At 41.0% G+C, this 20,056-nt stretch overlaps 4 protein-coding genes across 4 annotated transcripts in view; 3 read left to right on the top strand and 1 right to left on the bottom strand.

The window, feature by feature from the left end:
* LOC103519598 (rabankyrin-5-like) overlaps window positions 1–877 on the bottom strand; it is a 7,532-nt gene extending 6,655 nt beyond the window's left edge. The window contains exon 1 of the mRNA XM_008484687.2: window positions 800–877. Coding sequence (XP_008482909.2) covers window positions 800–877 — 78 coding nt within the window. The remainder of the gene's footprint in view (window positions 1–799) is intronic.
* Window positions 878–2,350: 1,473 nt separating this feature from the next.
* Window positions 2,351–6,099, top strand: LOC103519596. The gene is made up of 5 exons (XM_026831051.1): window positions 2,351–3,158; window positions 3,956–4,147; window positions 4,974–5,114; window positions 5,488–5,544; window positions 5,845–6,099. The coding sequence occupies exons 1-5, from the start codon at window positions 3,041–3,043 to the stop codon at window positions 6,096–6,098; spliced, it is 762 nt and encodes a 253-aa protein (XP_026686852.1). The 5' UTR covers window positions 2,351–3,040; the 3' UTR covers window position 6,099.
* A 108-nt stretch (window positions 6,100–6,207) lies between these two features.
* Window positions 6,208–11,044, top strand: LOC113471698 (the record flags this gene model as incomplete). Its single annotated transcript, XM_026831050.1, has 3 exons — window positions 6,208–7,310; window positions 7,572–7,975; window positions 9,583–11,044. Coding segments are annotated over 3 exons (2,778 nt in total), but the record flags the coding sequence as incomplete, so codon positions are not given.
* A 6,627-nt stretch (window positions 11,045–17,671) lies between these two features.
* Window positions 17,672–19,723, top strand: LOC113471697. Its single transcript, XM_026831049.1, has 2 exons — window positions 17,672–18,156; window positions 18,538–19,723. The coding sequence occupies exons 1-2, from the start codon at window positions 17,672–17,674 to the stop codon at window positions 19,721–19,723; spliced, it is 1,671 nt and encodes a 556-aa protein (XP_026686850.1).
* Window positions 19,724–20,056: the final 333 nt, after the last annotated feature.

Raw genomic sequence — 20,056 nt, 5'->3', positions numbered from 1 at the left:
TTCCTTCGTTCTTCGATTTCGGGACGATAGGACCCTATCAGTTACAGTTTCTTTCGATCAATCCTCTTGAAAAAAAGAGGTTTGAAAGATGGGAATTGTAATTATTGAGGTCAAAAGGGTGTGTCCAAAGCCAACCGGCCGTCGATCGACGAGGTGATCCTGTTTGTCGAGGCAGTGTGGACGGTGCCTCAGACGACATGCGTGGACATGGACACACTTTAACTACTGAGGTCTCAATCGTCCGGAAATCGAAGAGAGACAGCGAGACAGGATAGAAGGAAAGCTAGCCGTTCTGAGAAAGAACCTTATCTCTTTGTGGTTTAAAATAATCCACCCCTTGAGGGAATCGCCGCGACATAGCGCTTACAAGGCGACCACGCTAACCCTCCAAGCTAACTACGCGTGTTCAGTATTGCCAAATAGAAGAAAGGTCAATGTTATCGGAATAATTGAAGAGCTTAACTTATAACTGGAGAATCCAAAGAATTTCCAACAACCGCAAATGAGGAAAAAATAAACACATTAACTATAGGAAGGATTAGTTCTAGATTCCTAGTATGGAAAAACATGTTAAGTCTAATCTCCCCTTTCATCAGGTTGAGATTTTAATGCCGAACTTTTATTTGCGTCAATAGATCAGTTGCCGCTTACTTGTGTGATGTTTCAAAGTCATAGAGGCAGGAAAAATGAGGACCAACGGAATTTTTTCTTTTTTCCTTCTACAACTTCTAGATACCGAGATAAATCGATTTAAAAAATACCCGGTAGAATCGTAAAACTTTTGACGTCACGGCCATACGCGCTCCCGTAGGCAATTGACGTCATAATTCCATGACTCCCGCTTCGTTTGTTTCTGCGCGCAAGCTTTCTTGCGCATTTTGACGTTAAGGTCTGACGTCACAACTCTTTTGAACTTTTTAATTAAGAACGGCAATTAAAAATTGAACTTTCGACCTTTAAAATTACTTTTTCGGAGTTTTGACTTCAGATTTGGGACTTTTCACAACTTTTTACGTAGGAATCGACCTTTATTTCATAATTTTTTACCCAACTGCAACTGCTCCATTGTTTATTATCTCTATCATTATTGGTCGTGTGTTTCTCAATTTTCCTCGTGCGTTAATCCCGTGTCATAAAATGGGAATCCCAGGGGGATTACCATTTCTCATAAATATTATAGTACCAATTGAATGCTCTAAACAGTTCTAAACAGTCATATTTAAATTAAGGTACTACTGAAGTACCTACTTAAATAACAGGGCGTATGGAATCTTCTTTTCATCATTAGCAATTAGTATATTTAGTAAACATTCACTTCGATATATGACAGTATGTACCAATTGGCACACGCCCTATGTAGGGGTATGTAGCTATGTATTTCATCGAACTTGGGCTGGTGCACTGTTGTGCCCTCTGACCTCAGATATTGATTTGTGATTCATTAAATCGTAATGATCATCGCGTAAAATACCAATAAAAATGAAGGAAAACCTCTTGAAAGTGTTGACACTTTATTTCGTGTTTATTCAGATCGGGTGGTGATCTTGACGTTCGCGCGCCTCCCGACACGCTTGATAGAATATTCCATGACGAGATTATACGTACATAACTTAGCCAAAGTTACGCCTAGTTTCATGTAGACTTTGCCGAAGAATACGCCAAAGATATGTAGATTATAGACTTCGCAGAATGTATGCATGCCTGGCACTGACATATTATGAACTCAGAAAAATAGAGATTAGAATAAGGAAAACCACATGTTTGTTTTCCACAAGTACCTAGATTTAGGACAAAGCAATACTATCATTGTGGTTATAAATGTGAGCGTAGGACATACCTTAGCAAGATTATCATTGTGGTTATATGTAAATGTACATATGAGTAAACGAATACCGACTGCTCACGAGATTAAGCCTCTAATTATCCCGAGAAAAACCCTCAAGCCGTATCCTACTAAGATAATTATTAAATATAAGGCGCTGGATTTGATATGAAATAATGAATGTTCTTTTATTTAACACCAAACACACTACAACAACTCATGTATTTATTTACTTTCCTTGGACTCTGATTTTTGTTAACACTGGGTGTATTTTCCTTTCGGGACACTGACCACTGGTCCATTGGAAAGTGAGTAGTTTCCCGAAAGGAAAATACCCTTTGAATCAAACGAAAACATTCCACTAATTCTTGCTTTTGTAATTCCACTAACGCTTTCGCTTCTTTTGTTTCCAACAGGGATCAAGTGGACGCGGACGACATCGAATTCACCGTTTTCCCTATTGCATCTCAGAGAAGATTAACAGATTGGCTAAGCTTTCAAGAGATTTAATAGGATTCATTAATCATTTCACATGTGGATTCAAGAGAACCACTAACACAAATCATTAGTGGAACTTACAACCACTAGTAAACACAAATTAGTGGAGCTTGGACATTCATATTTTCCATACTCTGGGCTTCCTGCAGTGAAGTACGAGTCATTTAATTTTTAATATTTTTCATTTATTTTTACTATATTTTTATTTATTTATAATTTTATATGTTTTAAAAACCTATTTATATTTGCCTATTTTTGTGTGTTTTTCTTTTACCTATCTTTCATTTTTTTATTACCTATTTGTGAAATTTTTGCCATCAAATTTACAAAGACATTAAAAAAAATTCAAGTGGTTTTAAGATCTCATTTGTGTCGTTCGAACTTTTATCGCCAAAAAACGGCAAAAATTAACAATCACTCATCATAATAATCTAAAAATTCCGGGTTAATATGTAATTTATCAATTTCCGTATAAATAATTCAGTGCTTTAATTCACCACTTGTTTATTGAATAATTCGGTGTTTTTTTCGTTTCTAAAAACACTCATTTAACTCAAAAATAAATATTTTAAAATAAAACCAAAACAGTTCTTTCAGTTATTTTTTTTTTTTCTTCTGAAAATGCTGTGATCGTATTCCACATTTTTATTAAACCTAACCGCCCAGCGCCGCCCCTCCCGGCAGTACGCAAAGTCCCACATAACCGGCGATTTTGCCGCAATGTCTTCATTCCTTGTCGTTTGTCTGGTGGTGGGTGTAGCCCAATGGGGCTATGTCGCCACCCAAGGAGATGACTGCCGCTGGACCGGCTGCGAGCAGAACGATTGGGCGACCAAAGGTGAGTGCTCCCCTAATAAGGGCCACTCACGCTACTCTCTAATGGTGCGTTTTCACTCACTCGGCGTTTGCCGATCGGCTCCAATTAAACAAATGGAAACAGATTACAATTACAATCATGCTGATTGAGTGGAAACCCATCACAATAGTCTGAGGTCTGACAGACCTAGTTTGTAAAAAATGTAATGTAAGTAAATGCAGTTTATTTGTGTTATTATATCACAACTTTGGTGCTCACTGCAGCATTGTAGGATTTTCCCAATATCTCAATAATCCTAAAATCCCATGTATTTTTGTCACAACTTTGGTGCTCACTGCAGCATTGTAGGATTTTCCCAATATCTCAATAATCCTAAAATCCAATGTTTACCTACCATGCTGGCACCGGTCGCTATGCGCATTATATTACATAGCTACTCATTTTCCTCACGAGGCTGAGTGGGCCCCGCAATAGCCAGTCACGGAATCAATCCTTTGCTTGATACAAATTTCTTGACCCCGCCGGGAATCGAACCCGGGTCTCCCGCGTGCAAGGCGAGTGCAGTGACCACTTCGCCATGGGAGCTGAGACAGACCTAGTTTGGTCAGATAGTAGAAACGTGTGTGACGGAAAAAGCTTCCGTCCCGGGTCTGTCAGCAATTCACACTTAGACCGACTGACAGATAAAGGTCTGAAAGACTTAGATTTGTCAGTACACCAGGTTTTTACTTTCAAGTTCACAGCAGAACATTACTCCAATTTTTTACACCAGATTTTCACTTTGACTTTTTACAACAGGTTTTTACTTTCCCCACCAGGTTGTGAGCACCTGGGTATGCAGGAACAGGAAGACAGACGTACACCATGTGACGGAGGTAACAAATACCTATGCTGTCCTCGCAAGGAAGAGGAGAAGGCCAAGTGTTGGTGGACCTCATGTCAACATGATGATTGGATTATAACTGGGTGTGAGCAGTACGAGAGAGTGGAGACGAACAAGAAAACATGCAGTAAGTATGGGAGCAAAACCTCTAAAGGCTAATAAAGGCCCAGTGTCCGAAACTTTGGGCATTTCTTTTGTGGTCCGAAAAGCCAAGCTTTAAATGTCCAAAATTCTAGAAATTTTAATTATTAGAACAACAGAAAATGTCCATAATGGAACATCTTAAAATGACCTAATTTTGAACATAATATTAGACCAACAAAAAATGTACATTTTTTTAAAAGAAGTTTGACAGAGTGAACTGTAACTGCTATGGTCTTATCGTCCCGAAATCGAAGAGAGAAGACAGGATAGAAGAAAGCCAGCCGTTCCGAGAACGAACATTATCCCATCAGGATAAAATTCGCCCCGGGCGGGAATCGAACCCGCGGCCTAGCGCTTACAAGGCAGACGCACTACCAACTAAGCTAACTAGGCTGGCTACAATTTTTTTTTTTTTCGATTTCCGACCGAGTATAAGTTTTTTCTGTTCTGTGTTTGGAATTCGGGGTGCACTTACCCTAGTGAGGTACCTTTTCTCACCAAATCCTACCAAACCTCTTCTCACCAAATCACCAATACATTATGGGTTAAGTAAACAGTCCATTGTTTTATTTCATTTATGCAGAAGACAAAAACTCCCAGAAGTACCAATGCTGTCCGTATTCTTTCACCCTCAAATCTGCGGGGTCTGGTAAACCTCATCCAGCAAATCATCAATTTTGGGTTGGTTAAACATTCCATTGTTTTACATATTATATTTCATTTGTGCAGAGAATCACCAATTATTATGGGTTAAGGAAATATTTCATTGTTTTACTTCAATATTCCATTGTTTTGTTTCATTTGTGCAGAAGACACCAACTACCACAAGTACCAATGCTGTCCGCAAGGTGTACAACCGGACGATAAGCCAGCAGCCGAGCCAACAACCCCTGCTGTCCCCCCAGGTTGCCGATGGACAGGTTGTGAGCACAATGACTGGGCACAGAAAGGTGAGTAAACGCAACGACTTTCAAGTTGTGTCCAAACATAGTGGATCGACGAGGTGAATCTATGAGTATGTTGTCGAGGCAGTGTGAAAGGTTCAGTCGACATCGATCGACCGCCGAAGCAAACTTTATCCCAAACAGATGAGGTCGGAACGGCTGGCCTCCTTCTCTCTTCAATTTCGGGACGATAAGTAAGGCTTCTGTAGTTACAGTTCCCTCGATGAAACGCATTAAAAAAGGATCGTCATCCAAAAAAGTGTCAAAATTTAAGGATTGTGACAAGGATATTGAGTCAATCGGGCTTGGTAAACTTCAGTTCACCTGTTTCACAGCACCTGTTTACCTGGTTCACAGCATCTGTTCACCTGTTTCACAGGTTGCGAGCACCTGGGTATGCAGGAGAAGGAAGACAGACGTACACCATGTGACGGAGGTAACAAATACCTATGCTGTCCTCGCAAGGAAGAGGAGAAGTCGCAATGCTGGTGGACCTCATGTCAACATGATGATTGGATTATAACGGGGTGTGAGCAATACCAAAGAGTGGAGGTGAACAAGGAGGAATGCGGTAAGGAACATTGAGACCCTGTCGTCAGGGGCTTCTGGGGTCCATTCCGGTAAAGAATGATATAGGGCCCTTTTGGACCACAAAAGACCATGGTCATTTCTCGTCCCTTTCGTCCCCTTAAAATCAAAAGACAAGACAGAAACAGACGTACACCATGTGACGGAGGTAACAAATACCTATGCTGTCCTCGCAAGGAAGAGGAGAAGTCGCAATGCTGGTGGACCTCATGCCAACATGATGATTGGATTATAACGGGGTGTGAGCAATACCAGAGAGTGGAAGTGAACAAGGAGGAATGCGGTAAGGAACATTGGCCCTGTCGTCAGGGGCTTCTGGGGTCCATTCCGGTAAAGAATGTTATAGGGCCTTTTTGGACCACAAAAGACCATGGTCATTTCTCGTCCCTTTCGTCCCCTTAAATCAAAAGAGCCCTGTCTCATCTCGCAATTTTATTACGAGGCGAGACAAAATCCAGTTCTAGTCTAGTGAATTTCGAAACGAGACAAGCAATTTCTCGTTTCGTCGTGATCATTCGAGTGCTTTGCTGACAATAACGAACAAACTCAAACATCACTCAGTACGTATGACACTGAAACCAATGAGATTTCTACCTCCAGACGAAAACGAGGGTTCTTCGACTTCTTGAAAAAGGCGTTCAAAAAAGTTGGAGACTTTGTTGGCGGCGTTGTAAAAGATACTGTGAAAACTGTGGTCAAAACAGTTGGAGGTGTGGCCAAGACGATTGGTAAAGCCGTCACGGGAGATTTGAAGGGCGCAAAGAAAGAGTTCATGGATATACCGGTGGTCAAAGATGTCAAAAATGTCGTGGATTTAGGAAAAGCAGTGGTCACGGGGGATTGGAAGAAAGCGAAAGAGAAAGGCGCTGATCTGCTAACATCTGGCACGTTGGACCTTGTCACAACGGTCATTCCGGGTGGGAAAATAGTAGGAACGGCAGCGAAAGCTATCGGAAAAGGTCTGAAAGGCGCAGCAACTGCGACGAAACAAGCGGGCAGTACGGTGAAACGAGAAGTCAACAAAGGCATCAGCAAAGTAGAAAATAAAAAGAAAGAGATCAAAGATAAGAAGAGAGATAAGGACGACAAGAAAAAAGATGAACCCGATAAGAAGAAGGAGGAAGACAGGAGTGATTGTAAGAAGAAAAGAACAAAACGAGGTGGTGTGTCGACGAAAAACAAAACACCGGCAGGACCTTCAGGTACGAAACGAAAGAAGCCATGTGATGATGACTACTGTCCTAAACCCAACTGGGCAAACCTGATTGACGAAACAGTGGAAGATTGTAAGAAGGTGAAAGAAGGAGAACGATGTGACTATGAGTGTGAACCTAGCTATCGGGAAGTTGATCCCAGAATAACCTGTAAGAAAGAACGAAACACACTCGTATGGCCAAATGACGGCAGATGTGTGTTGGAAACCTGTTCCGGAAACCCTAGTCTCGTTTCAATGGAGACGCCACAGGTGGGGAGCCTCTACAGACCGGGCTTTGGCAAATACATAACAGCTTACATCGTGTATTTTGACAAAACGAAAAAACTGCCGCTCTGGTCCATGTCTTACTTGCAAGCAGAAATCAAGAAATACGGATTTGGAAAATACAAAAGTATGAGGTAAGCTCACTTTTCTTTTGACTTCATTACTTACACCCCAAACAGTAAGTACTAAGGCCAAAAGTTTCTGTATTGGATTGGTGAGAGAAAGTACAGAAACACTAATGCTTTCTTTTCTTTCAATACAATAATGGAAATACTACTTCATTTAACAACTTTCCAGAGGGCAAAGTGCTCATAATGCTCGAGAAATAAAAAAAAAAAACTATGACTTTCTTTGATATACATATCTTATTAACTTGGTTACTTTTCTGTTTTCAGTTACAATCAATTCAAAGACTACGAGAGGAGTGGATCGTTCTACCAGCATGAATGCACTCACCTGGTAGGCCATCAAGGCAAAGATGCAGACTACTTGGCAACAGGTTATGACCGTGGTCATCTCACCCCTGCCAATGTCGCACTGTGGTCACCTAAAGCTAGGAAAGCGGTCAACATGCATATCAACGTCGCACCACAAGATGCCAGCACAAACCGAGGTCCTTGGTCCCAGCTAGAACGACATACCGAGTGTAACAGTAAAGACAGAGCAACTTTGGTAGTCACAGGAGTGTCCTTGAATGGGGTTAACTTGAGGAGTCACGGTACAACAGGACTCCTCGTTCCGAAATACTACTGGAAAATGTTGTGCTATAAAGACGAGAGAGGAAGGGAGCAGGTCGTAGGTTTATTCGTTTACCGCCCGGGGCGGATTTTATCCTGAAGGGATAAGGTTCGTTCTCGGAACGGCTGGCTTTCTCCTATCCTGTCTTCCTTCGTTCTTCGATTTCGGGACGATAGGACCCTATCAGTTACAGTTCTTTCGATCAATCCTCTTGAAAAAAAGAGGTTTGAAAGAGGGAATTGTAATTATTGAGGTCAAAGGTGTGTCCAAAGTCCAACCGGCCATCGATCGACGAGGTGAATCTCTGTTGTCGAGGCAGTGTGGACGGTTCAGACGACATGCGTGGACATGGACACACTTTAACTACTGAGCTCTCATCGTCCGGAAATCGAAGAGAGAAGCGAGACAGGATAGGAGAAAGCTAGCCGTTCCTTTGAACTTTTTAATTAGAACGGCAATTAAAAATTGAACTTTCGACCTTTTAAAATTACTTTTTCGGAGTTTTGACTTCAGATTTGGACTTTTCACAACTTTTTACGTAGGAATCGACCTTTTATTCATAATTTTTACCCAACTGCAACTGCTCCATTGTTTATTATTCTATCATTATTGGTCGTGTGTTTCTCAATTTTCCTCGTAGCGTTAATCCCGTGTCATAAAATGGGAATCCCAGGGGATTACCATTTCTCATAAATATTATAGTACCAATTGAATGCTCTAAACAGTCTAAACAGTCATTTAAAATTAAGGTACTACTCAAGTACCTACTTAATAAATGGGCGTATGGAATCTTCTTTCATCATTAGCAATTAGTATATTTAGTAAACATCACTTCGATATATGACAGTATGTACAATTGCACACGCCTATGTAGGGTATGTAGCTATGTATTTCATCGAACTTGGGCTGGTGCACTGTTGTGCCCTCTGACCTCAGATATTGATTTGTGATTCATTAAATCGTAATGATCATCGCGTAAAATACCAATAAAAATGAAGGAAAACCTCTTGAAAGTGTTGACACTTTATTTCGTGTTTATTCAGATCGGGTGGTGATCTTGACGTTCGCGCGCCTCCCGACACGCTTGATAGAATATTCCATGACGAGATTATACGTACATAAGTTAGCCAAAGTTACGCCTAGTTTCATGTAGACTTTGTCGAAGAATACGCCAAAGATATGTAGATAATAGACTTCGCAGAATGTATGCATGCCTGGCACTGACATATTATGAACTCAGAAAAATAGAGATTAGAATAAGGAAAACCACGTTTGTTTTCCACAAGTACCTAGATTTAGGACAAAGCAATACTATCATTGTGGTTATAAATGTGAGCGTAGGACATATGTACCTTAGCAAGATTATCATTGTGGTTATATGTAAATAATGTACATATGAGTAAACGAATACCGACTGCTCACGAGATTAAGCAACGTTTTCCTCTAATTATCCCGAGAAAAACCCTCAAGCCGTATCCTACTAAGATAATAAAATTATTAAATATCATGTGATACCTATTTCCCAGCTAAAGAATAGGCAGAATTTTAGTGGCCACCCTTGGAAAATAGAACTCATGTAGGCGATGGTGGATGATGAAATAAATAAGGCGCTGGATTTGATATGAAATAATGAATGTTCTTTTATTTAACACCAAACACACTAATATGGGTTTGATGGTGTTGATGTCGATTGGGAGTATCCTGTGACAGGGGGAGCCAATGAGGGTGTTCCAGCTGATAAACAAAACTACGTGACGTTCATGAGTGAACTTCGGACAGCGCTGGACGGATTAGCTTCCAGAGCAGGTCGCAAAGACAAATATTTGATCTCGTTTGCAAGTGCTGCAGGTCAATGGACTTTGGATCCTGGCTATGACTTGGTGGGGTTGCTCAAGTACGCTGACTTCGCCAATATCATGACTTACGACTTCTTCGGTGCCTGGGAAAGTAAATGGGGCGCTTACACGGGTCCGCCTGCACCTCTGTTCTTCGGAATGCCACCTCGATTTTCAGGTAAAACAAACGTGGATTGGACCATCAAGTATTACGCTTGCAAAAGCAAGACGCCACACAAAATCAATATGGGCGTCCCATTCTACGGAAGATATTGGAAGAACGTTGGCGACCCTGTGGATAAAAGTGACAACATGTGGCGGATGGCGGCGGCTGTCAATGGGAAATTCGAGGGCGGTTACGTTCCCTGGAACGAAATCAACTCATTCATGAGCAATGGGTTTGAGAAACATTTCCACGAGAAAAGCAAATCACCGTACGCGTTCAATCCGGGCACCAAGACATTCCTAGGGTACGAGAATGTACAAAGTTTGACGCACAAGAAGAACTACGCGGCCGAGAAGAATGTGGGAGGTCTGATGATTTGGGCTCTGGAGCAGGATGATGATGATCTATCACTTCTCAATGTTATCTCCTCTGCTAATCTCTGCGCCAAGACAGATCCCAACCTGGTCAACTTCAAATGTTCTCCCATTGATGAGAAGAGATGGTGGACCTCGGAGGATGGGGATGACAAGGCAGGTCTATGCGGCCGGTCTGCACCGCTGTACAAGGGCTACTACCCGGTGTGTGATCCGGATGACCCTGGCTACAGCTGCTGTGGCGCGTTCGGTTACTGTGGAACAGGCGAGAAGTACTGCAAATGCCCCACGTGCACCGATTACCAAAACAACCCGGAGAAAATCACCAAAGCGCCCATCAAACCTACCGTTCCGGTCCAATGGTATTTCCTCAATGATGCCGATGGCAAGCGGGGACGTTGTGGCAAAACCATTCCCAAGATCAACGGCCAGTACCCCACGTGTAACCCAGATGATGATAATGCGTATTGTTGTTCTAATGGAGGATACTGTGGCGCTACGCCAATGCATTGTGACTGTCCCGACTGTGTTAATTTTAGGAAGAAACCCAATCACAAATTTTAAATTTCAAGACATTTTATAATTACGTATGTACAATTCTACATATCTCAGATTAACATGAGAATAACGAGATCTCGATTACGAACGTAGTTTCTACATACATTATTACTTGTTACTGTACGAGTACATAGTCTACAACTCTACAGATTTCATTATTATTTTGAATAAGTTTTATTATTGTGTTCGTACTCATATATTATGAATTTTTATGACAAATTTATGTAACTATTGCATAGTTTGTAATGTACTTACTTCATAGAGTAAAGTAGGTACATATATTATGTGTAATATATACTTGTAAGCATTTTTTAGGTAAAACTTACATTTTGTCTACTTCGTAGGAAATTATAACGCCCTTCATTTGTTGAAAGATTATGCAATGTGCTGTAATTATTTAATGTTGTTAACGTTGTAACTTATTGACAGAGTTACGGAGTTGAGTAGTCCGCTTAAAAGAGTAGTTCTTTTTTACTCACTCACTCACGCAATACTTATCTGTAGTTTGAAGAGACTTACCTCGATTACGCCTTGTCTAGTACCTACCTAGGTACACACCAGCAACATTTTCATCAGGAACATTGTTGCTCAACAATTCAAATGTGATTTTGTAAAATTCACCAACAATCGAGCAAACTTTTTTTTACTATCCAGAAGTTTTTCATCTTAAAAGTAGCTCAATATTCAAAAGATTTGTTTCACAATACTTGTGAACAAATGTTGAGTTGGGTGGAGGAGCTCACTGTGTGAGAATCCTGCCATAAAGCCTTTTAAAAAAATGTGTCCGTTGTGTACTAGGCTTTAGTTGGTTTCAGTAATCCTTACTTACTTACTTACTTAATCCGTCCCCATCTACCGTGAGTGTAGGGGTTGGCAGAGAGCTCGCCATTCAGTAATCCACTTACCCCTATTGGTAGATTTGAGCAGCAGACTCCATCCCTGGGAATCTCTGGCGTTCACATCTGCCTTGTGTTTGATGAGGGTTTCGGCAATCCCTATCTGTTTGTCACGAAGGGCAATGTCCAGAACTAGCTCTCCATTTTGGTCCGCAGACTCCATCCCTGGGAATCTCTGGCGTTCACATCTGCCTTGTGTTTGATGAGGGTTTCGGCAATCCCTATCTGTTTGTCACGAAGAGCAATGTCCAGAACTAGCTCTCCATTTTGGTCGACACCGTTGACTAGGCTTTGTAACTGTGAATGAAACAAAATGGGGTAATAGATGGAAAAAAAGTGAGAATGGAATTTGGAATTTACCTTGATCAGAACGTGTTGAACAGAAGAGACTGCCCACGGCATTAACCCCGCCCCTTTTGTTAAACATAGGTGTTTATTTATTTCTTTATTTTTCATCGATATCGGGGGAAAAATATATCGATTTTCGATATATCGCAACATCCCTATTAATAGGCTTGCCAAATATCCAAAATGTCGATTCGGGACGCGAATCCGCGAACATAATTGCCAAATCCGCGAACATACTCGCAAAATCCGCGAACAAAATCGCCAAATCCGCGACCATAATCGCCAAATCCGCGAACAAAATCGCCAAATCCGCGAATAAATCCGCGAACATAATCGCAAAATCCGCGAACAAAATCGCCAAATCCGCGACCATAATCGCGAAATCCGCGAACATAATCGCGAAATTCGCGAACATAATCGCGAAACCCGCGAAATCCGCGAACATGATCGCCAAATCCGCGAACAAAATCGCGAAATCCGCGAACAAAATCACCAAATCCGCGAACATAATCTAGAAATCCGCGAACATAATCGCGAAATCTGCGAACATAATCGCGAAATCCGCGAACATAATCGGCAAATCCGCGAACATAATCGCCAAATCCGCGAACATAATCGCCAAATCACATAGGTACGATATGTACATAGGTACGATAGGTGATAGGTAAAAACAGTATTATTAAAAACAGATAAACAAAATACAGTCGAACCTGGATAAACGAGAATCCAAGGGACCAGCTCATTTTTTCATTTAAGGCGGTTTAATACAACATTTTCTCGTATATAAAGGTTTAGCAAAGTGGAAGAGCAAACTCTGATGAAAGCATGACAAATTTAAACAAGTTAAAATTCTGATTTATAGAGGTACCTAATTTTAAAATTAAAAAACGCGTCCCGAATTTTTTCTGGAACAAAAACGGAAATTCGGGACAAAACGCCCCAAAATGAAAAACTGAACGGGACGCCGGGACAACCCCTGAAACTCGGGACTGTCCCGGCCAATTCGGGACGTAATCGCGAAATCCGCGAATATAATCGCGAAATCCGCGAACATAATCGCCAAATCCGCGAGCATAATCGCGAAATCACATAGGTACGATATGTATATAGGTACGATAGGTGATAGGTAACATACCTATTATTAAAAACAGATAAGCAAAATACAGTCGAACCTGGATAAACGAGAATTCAAGGGACCAGCTCATTTTTTCGTTTAAGGCTGTTTAATACAACATTTTCTCGTTTATAAAGGTTTAGCAAAGAAGTGGAAGAGCAAACTGATGAAAGCATGACACATTTAAACAAGTTAAGAACAAATTCTGATTTATAGAGGTAGGTACCTAATTTTAAAGTTAAAAAACGCGTCCCGAATTTTTTCTGGGACAGAAACGGAAATTCGGGACAAAACGCCCCAAAATGAAAAACTGAACGGGACGCCGGGACACCCCCTGAAATTCGGGACTGTCCCGGCCAATTCGGGACGTTTGGCAAGCCTACCTATTAAACTATTGCTTTTTTTATGCACCAACCTCAGGGTTGTAATGGTTAACACGTTAGGCATCGGATGTGGATTTTGGGCCTCCTCGGCCCTTTCAGGGCGCAGTAATGGTCCCTAAGAGGATTTAGTTAGGTTTAGTTAGGGTTAATTGTGTATTTAGATAGCAAAGAAGCAAAGGGTCCACCCGTTTAAGTGTCTAAATAAATAAATAAATGGATCTCTGATGAAATTCAGATTTTGGTGAAATTTGTCAAACATACTCGTATTTAACTGAAGCTGTGGGTTAGGTTAATGTGAGAATTAGTTTGTCGCCGAAAGGAGAGTTAACCCTCTACACGGAAAACCTCCCTCCAAAATGACGTTAAATCCACTAAGGAAAAAAATCTTTTTAAATCAGAAATTTAGACACCCAGTATAAATTGACGATGACGGCAGCACCTACAGTAAAAACAGTCATGCATATAATCAGGACCAGATTTTTTTTTATATTATTATTATTATTATTATTATTATTATTATTTTTTATTCCACATTTCCACACAACAAACAAACTATAAAAATATGTATCTAGAATCTAAATCTAAGCATATCGTTTACATACATGAGTAAATATTTAAAGCGCATTATTGAAAGAAAGAAATAAAGTTGAGACCGACATGCATGCTACAGTTTTTTTCTTTTTTTTTTTTTTTTACTGAGAGACAAGAGATGAAAAATGTGGTAAGACAAGTTTGGTGAGTTCTCAAAGATACCTCTATCTCTCTATAGAGGTATATATCTGAATTCTCTATTCACACGGTTGATTAGGTACAATCACTTTATTACTCCGAGACATGGGTGTAATGGACGTTCTGATGGGGGGGCAATTAATTAAAATGAGGGCGAAAGAAACTAGAGTCACTCAAGGTAGAAACACACTGCCCTTACTTACGTGAGCTCGTATAGGTAGAAACACACTGCCCTTACTTACGTGTGCTCATAAAGGTAGAAACACACTGCCCTTACTTACGTGAGCTCATAAAGGTAGAAACACACTGCCCTTACTTACGTGAGCTCCAGTGGCGTAGCGTGGTCTAAATTCAAGTGTAGGGCTCATGCACAGGTCTACCAAGTCCCATCACAGTACATGCCATTAATATTTATCGGCATTAGATTTAACTTTTGAGTTGTATGGCCGCCATAAAGGTAGAAACACACTGCCCTTACTTACGTGAGCTCATAAAGGTAGAAACACACTGCCCTTACTTACGTGAGCTCCAGTGGCGTAGCGTGGTCTAAATTCAAGTGTAGGGCTCATGCACAGGTCTACCAAGTCCCATCACAGTACATGCCATTAATATTTATCGGCATTAGATTTAACTTTTGAGTTGTATGGCCGCCATACACGCCATACATACACGCTACGCCACTGGTGAGCTCATAAAGGTATAAATATTAAAAATAAAAAAAAAAAACAAGAACAGAGAAGAAAATAAATAAATGTAAAAATAAAATAAATAAACGCTGGACCTTTTTCCATTTTCCCCTACACCCCCTACTCGATTGTTGAGTTTTTATCAGCATGAATGAAATGATAAGCGTAAAAAAATTATATCAAATACGTAAATGTAGTTAGTCATACAAATTTATACGTAAACAATGAAACAATGTCGACGACCTTTTGAATATTTGTACTCCACGAGAGAGAATTTCTCCAGAACCTGCCTGAATTGTCTGACTGGTAGCATGAACACATTTAGCATTGCATGTGTTTCTTTCAGACGCATTCCTAATTCAGACGCTGTTGTCATGGCAACGAGAACGGTCTGACTTCGGGGAAAAGAGAAAATAGTTCGCGAATTCGTTTTTCCCCATTTCCCCCCGTTTTTTCCTCCTGAATTTTGTGTGAGTCGGGAAGAAAATAGGTCGTATTCTGCACGTGTTTCCCCCGTTTTCCCATTTCGGATTTGGGACACGGGTTTTTTCCCCCCGAAAGTGTTTCGAGTGTCGGGATTAAATGAATTCTTTTTAAAAACGCGTTTTCCCGTTACGGATTTGTGACAGTTTTTCCCCTCAAAAGTGTTTGTGTGTTAGGGAGAAAATAGAAAATAGGAGAAAATTTAAACGCGATCCTCGTTTCTTCCCATTTCAGATTTGGGACAAACAGTTTTTCTCGGGGAAAAAAGAGTTCGAATTTTACAATTCCCGTTTTTCCCTCCTTTTGTATTTTGGACTTGGTAGTTTTTTCCCCGAAATCCCGAAAGTGTCTGTGTCTGATTTCAGAATTGAATTAATTGTTTTCAGACGCGTTTTCCCCGTTTCTCATTTCGAATTTGGGACAGTTTCGCTCTTCCCCGAAAGTGTTTGTGTGTCTGGATTCTGGATTAAATTGTTTGTTGTTGTACTACGTGTGCTCATAAAGGTAGAAACACACTGCCCTTACTTACGTGTGCTCATAAAGGTAGAAACACACTGCCCTTACTTACGTGAGCTCATAAAGGTAGAAACACACTGCCCTTACTTACGTGTGCTCATAAAGGTAGAAACACACTGCCCTTACTTACGTGTGCTCATAAAGGTAGAAACACACTGCCCTTACTTACGTGTGCTCATAAAGGTAGAAACACACTGCCCTTACTTACGTGTGCTCATAAAGGTAGAAACACACTGCCCTTACTTACGTGTGCTCATAAAGGTAGAAACACACTGCCCTTACTTACGTGTGCTCATAAAGGTAGAAACACACTGCCCTTACTTACGTGTGCTCATAAAGGTAGAAACACACTGCCCTTACTTACGTGTGCTCATAAAGGTAGAAACACACTGCCCTTACTTACGTGTGCTCATAAAGGTAGAAACACACTGCCCTTACTTACGTGAGCTCATAAAGGTAGAAACACACTGCCCTTACTTACGTGTGCTCATAAAGGTAGAAACACACTGCCCTTACTTACGTGTGCTCATAAAGGTAGAAACACACTGCCCTTACTTACGTGTGCTCATAAAGGTAGAAACACACTGCCCTTACTTACGTGTGCTCATAAAGGTAGAAACACACTGCCCTTACTTACGTGTGCTCATAAAGGTAGAAACACACTGCCCTTACTTACGTGTGCTCATAAAGGTAGAAACACACTGCCCTTACTTACGTGTGCTCATAAAGGTAGAAACACACTGCCCTTACTTACGTGTGCTCATAAAGGTAGAAACACACTGCCCTTACTTACGTGTGCTCATAAAGGTAGAAACACACTGCCCTTACTTACGTGAGCTCATAAAGGTAGAAACACACTGCCCTTACTTACGTGAGCTCATAAAGGTAGAAGCACACTGCTCTCACGTGAGGGCAGTGTAGCTATAATGAATGAAATCACCTACAATATTATGAGAAAACTTTGAACCACATGTTTCTGACTCCCGATGAGCTCACGTGACGTGATAGTAGTGTGTTTCTAGCTTAAGTGAGTCATTGATTGGGTCCATGGGAATTGAGACATAGCAAGGTGCGAGATGAAGGAGAGAGAAAAAGAAATGGGAGATGGAGGAGAGAGGGAGGACGAGAAGGAATGGAAGGGACAAAGAAAATAGAGCGATAGGGAGTAGGAGAGGGATAGAGAGAAAAGAGTGAGAGGGACGATGGCGTTTTCCTCCTCCTTAATCAGGGAGTTTAAGGACCCTCAGGAGCTTGTTAAAGGAGCTGAGAATGAATTATATTATCCTCTCTCCCTAAACTAAGAACTAAGGGAGTAAATCTTTTTACTGTCTCCTCAAATTAGGAACTTAAGGATGTATTTCTTTTTACTCTCTCCTTAAATTAAGGAACTAAGGACCGGAATCTCGTATCTCAGTTCTCGCAGCGTGGTTAGTAACCTGAACATTCAAACTAAGGAGCTTGACCTAATTGATATGATTCGCTCCTTAGATCCTTCCTTCCTTAAATTAAGGACGCGTTTCTACTCTCTCCTTAAATTAAGGAACTAAGGACCTGAATCTCGTATCTCAGTTCTTCCAGCGTGGTTAGTAACCTTAACATTCAAACTAAGGAGCTTGACCTACTTGATATGATTCGCTCCTTAGATTCTTCCTTCCTTAAATTAAGGACGATGGTGTATCCGAAGTTAGAATCTGGAATCCATCGTCACCTGGACAAGATTGAATTTCTGGCAAACCTACGTATCTCGCGACAAGGTTCTTCCGGGAATTATCAGATTCTCAAAAATGTGCAATCCTATGAGGATTGTTTGAACAAGTTAAAAGAAGACAAAGCTTTCAGCAAGGCAAGTTATTCGTTCAAGAACAAGGAATGCCATTTGGGAGATAACAAGATTGAATTTAAAAGGGATAGTAACAATCAGTTTATCACCATGTTCAAGAAACCAGAGCTGAATTCACCGTTGAGAAATTTCGTGCGAGTTCCAAACGCGAACGTCGACACAGGTAAAGCTTACCTGAAACATACAGAATGTAAAGAACATTGCGAAGTCGAATGTGCTAAGAAATGTGATAGCAAGTGTGCCTATGTGTTGATCAAATACTTTACGGACAAAACGGAATGTTACTTCTATGAAGATAACGATGATCTTACTCAATTCACCGTTGAGAAATTTCGTGCGAGTTCCAAACGCGAACGTCGACACAGGTAAAGCTTACCTCAAACATACAGAATGTAAAGAACACTGCGAAGTCGAATGTGCTAAGAAATGTGATAGCAAATGTGTCTACGTCTTGATCAAATACTTTGCGGACAAAACTGAATGTTACTTCTATGAAGATAACGATGATCTTACTCCGACGTTGGCAGATAATACCCTTGCCCTCGTCAAGATCAGTAACTTGGACTTCACAATTGATTCCTTGGATCTGCTCACTCCCTTCCAACGCCATCATATATTCGAGTGTACGTCTTGATCAAATACTTTGCGGACAAAACTGAATGTTACTTCTATGAAGATAACGATGATCTTACTCCGACGTTGGCAGATAATACACTTGCCCTCGTCAAGATCAGTAACTTGGACTTCACAATTGATTCCTTGGATCTACTCACTCCCTTCCAACGTCATCATATATTCGAGTGCTTTGCTGACAATAACGAACAAACTCAAACATCACTCAGTACGTATGACACTGAAACCAATGAGATTTCTACCTCCAGACGAAAACGAGGGTTCTTCGACTTCTTGAAAAAGGCGTTCAAAAAAGTTGGAGACTTTGTTGGCGGCGTTGTAAAAGATACTGTGAAAACTGTGGTCAAAACAGTTGGAGGTGTGGCCAAGACGATTGGTAAAGCCGTCACGGGAGATTTGAAGGGCGCAAAGAAAGAGTTCATGGATATACCGGTGGTCAAAGATGTCAAAAATGTCGTGGATTTAGGAAAAGCAGTGGTCACGGGGGATTGGAAGAAAGCGAAAGAGAAAGGCGCTGATCTGCTAACATCTGGCACGTTGGACCTTGTCACAACGGTCATTCCGGGTGGGAAAATAGTAGGAACGGCAGCGAAAGCTATCGGAAAAGGTCTGAAAGGCGCAGCAACTGCGACGAAACAAGCGGGCAGTACGGTGAAACGAGAAGTCAACAAAGGCATCAGCAAAGTAGAAAATAAAAAGAAAGAGATCAAAGATAAGAAGAGAGATAAGGACGACAAGAAAAAAGATGAACCCGATAAGAAGAAGGAGGAAGACAGGAGTGATTGTAAGAAGAAAAGAACAAAACGAGGTGGTGTGTCGACGAAAAACAAAACACCGGCAGGACCTTCAGGTACGAAACGAAAGAAGCCATGTGATGATGACTACTGTCCTAAACCCAACTGGGCAAACCTGATTGACGAAACAGTGGAAGATTGTAAGAAGGTGAAAGAAGGAGAACGATGTGACTATGAGTGTGAACCTAGCTATCGGGAAGTTGATCCCAGAATAACCTGTAAGAAAGAACGAAACACACTCGTATGGCCAAATGACGGCAGATGTGTGTTGGAAACCTGTTCCGGAAACCCTAGTCTCGTTTCAATGGAGACGCCACAGGTGGGGAGCCTCTACAGACCGGGCTTTGGCAAATACATAACAGCTTACATCGTGTATTTTGACAAAACGAAAAAACTGCCGCTCTGGTCCATGTCTTACTTGCAAGCAGAGTTCTTTATCATACTATCGCAATAATATCAATAATAAGAATTGGAGTGATCGTTTAGCGTTTCGATTGTTAATTTGCTCCATATTTCTAGTAGTATCTTTGTACATGTCGCATTATAACTTACACATGTATCAGCTGTTTTATAATTTAATCTGACAACGTAGCAGTAGAGAGTATGAGTGAAGTATGTTATGCTACTAATGCCTCACTTCCCTTGTCTCTCTGTTTATTGTACTAGTGTCATAAGTAAATAAGTTTGATAATGATTTGAGGGGTTTATAATCTTCTCATATATAAGGTATGGAACCAAGATATGGGCTGATTACGGGTTCGAGCTCTTTGTACCTTGAGCACAGATT

Source organism: Diaphorina citri, unplaced genomic scaffold (assembly GCF_000475195.1).
Source record: "Diaphorina citri unplaced genomic scaffold, Diaci psyllid genome assembly version 1.1 scaffold2826, whole genome shotgun sequence".
Classification (NCBI taxonomy): domain Eukaryota; kingdom Metazoa; phylum Arthropoda; class Insecta; order Hemiptera; family Psyllidae; genus Diaphorina; species Diaphorina citri.
The sequence above is the reverse complement of the archived record's forward strand: the minus strand, read 5'-3'. Positions and strand labels throughout refer to the sequence as shown.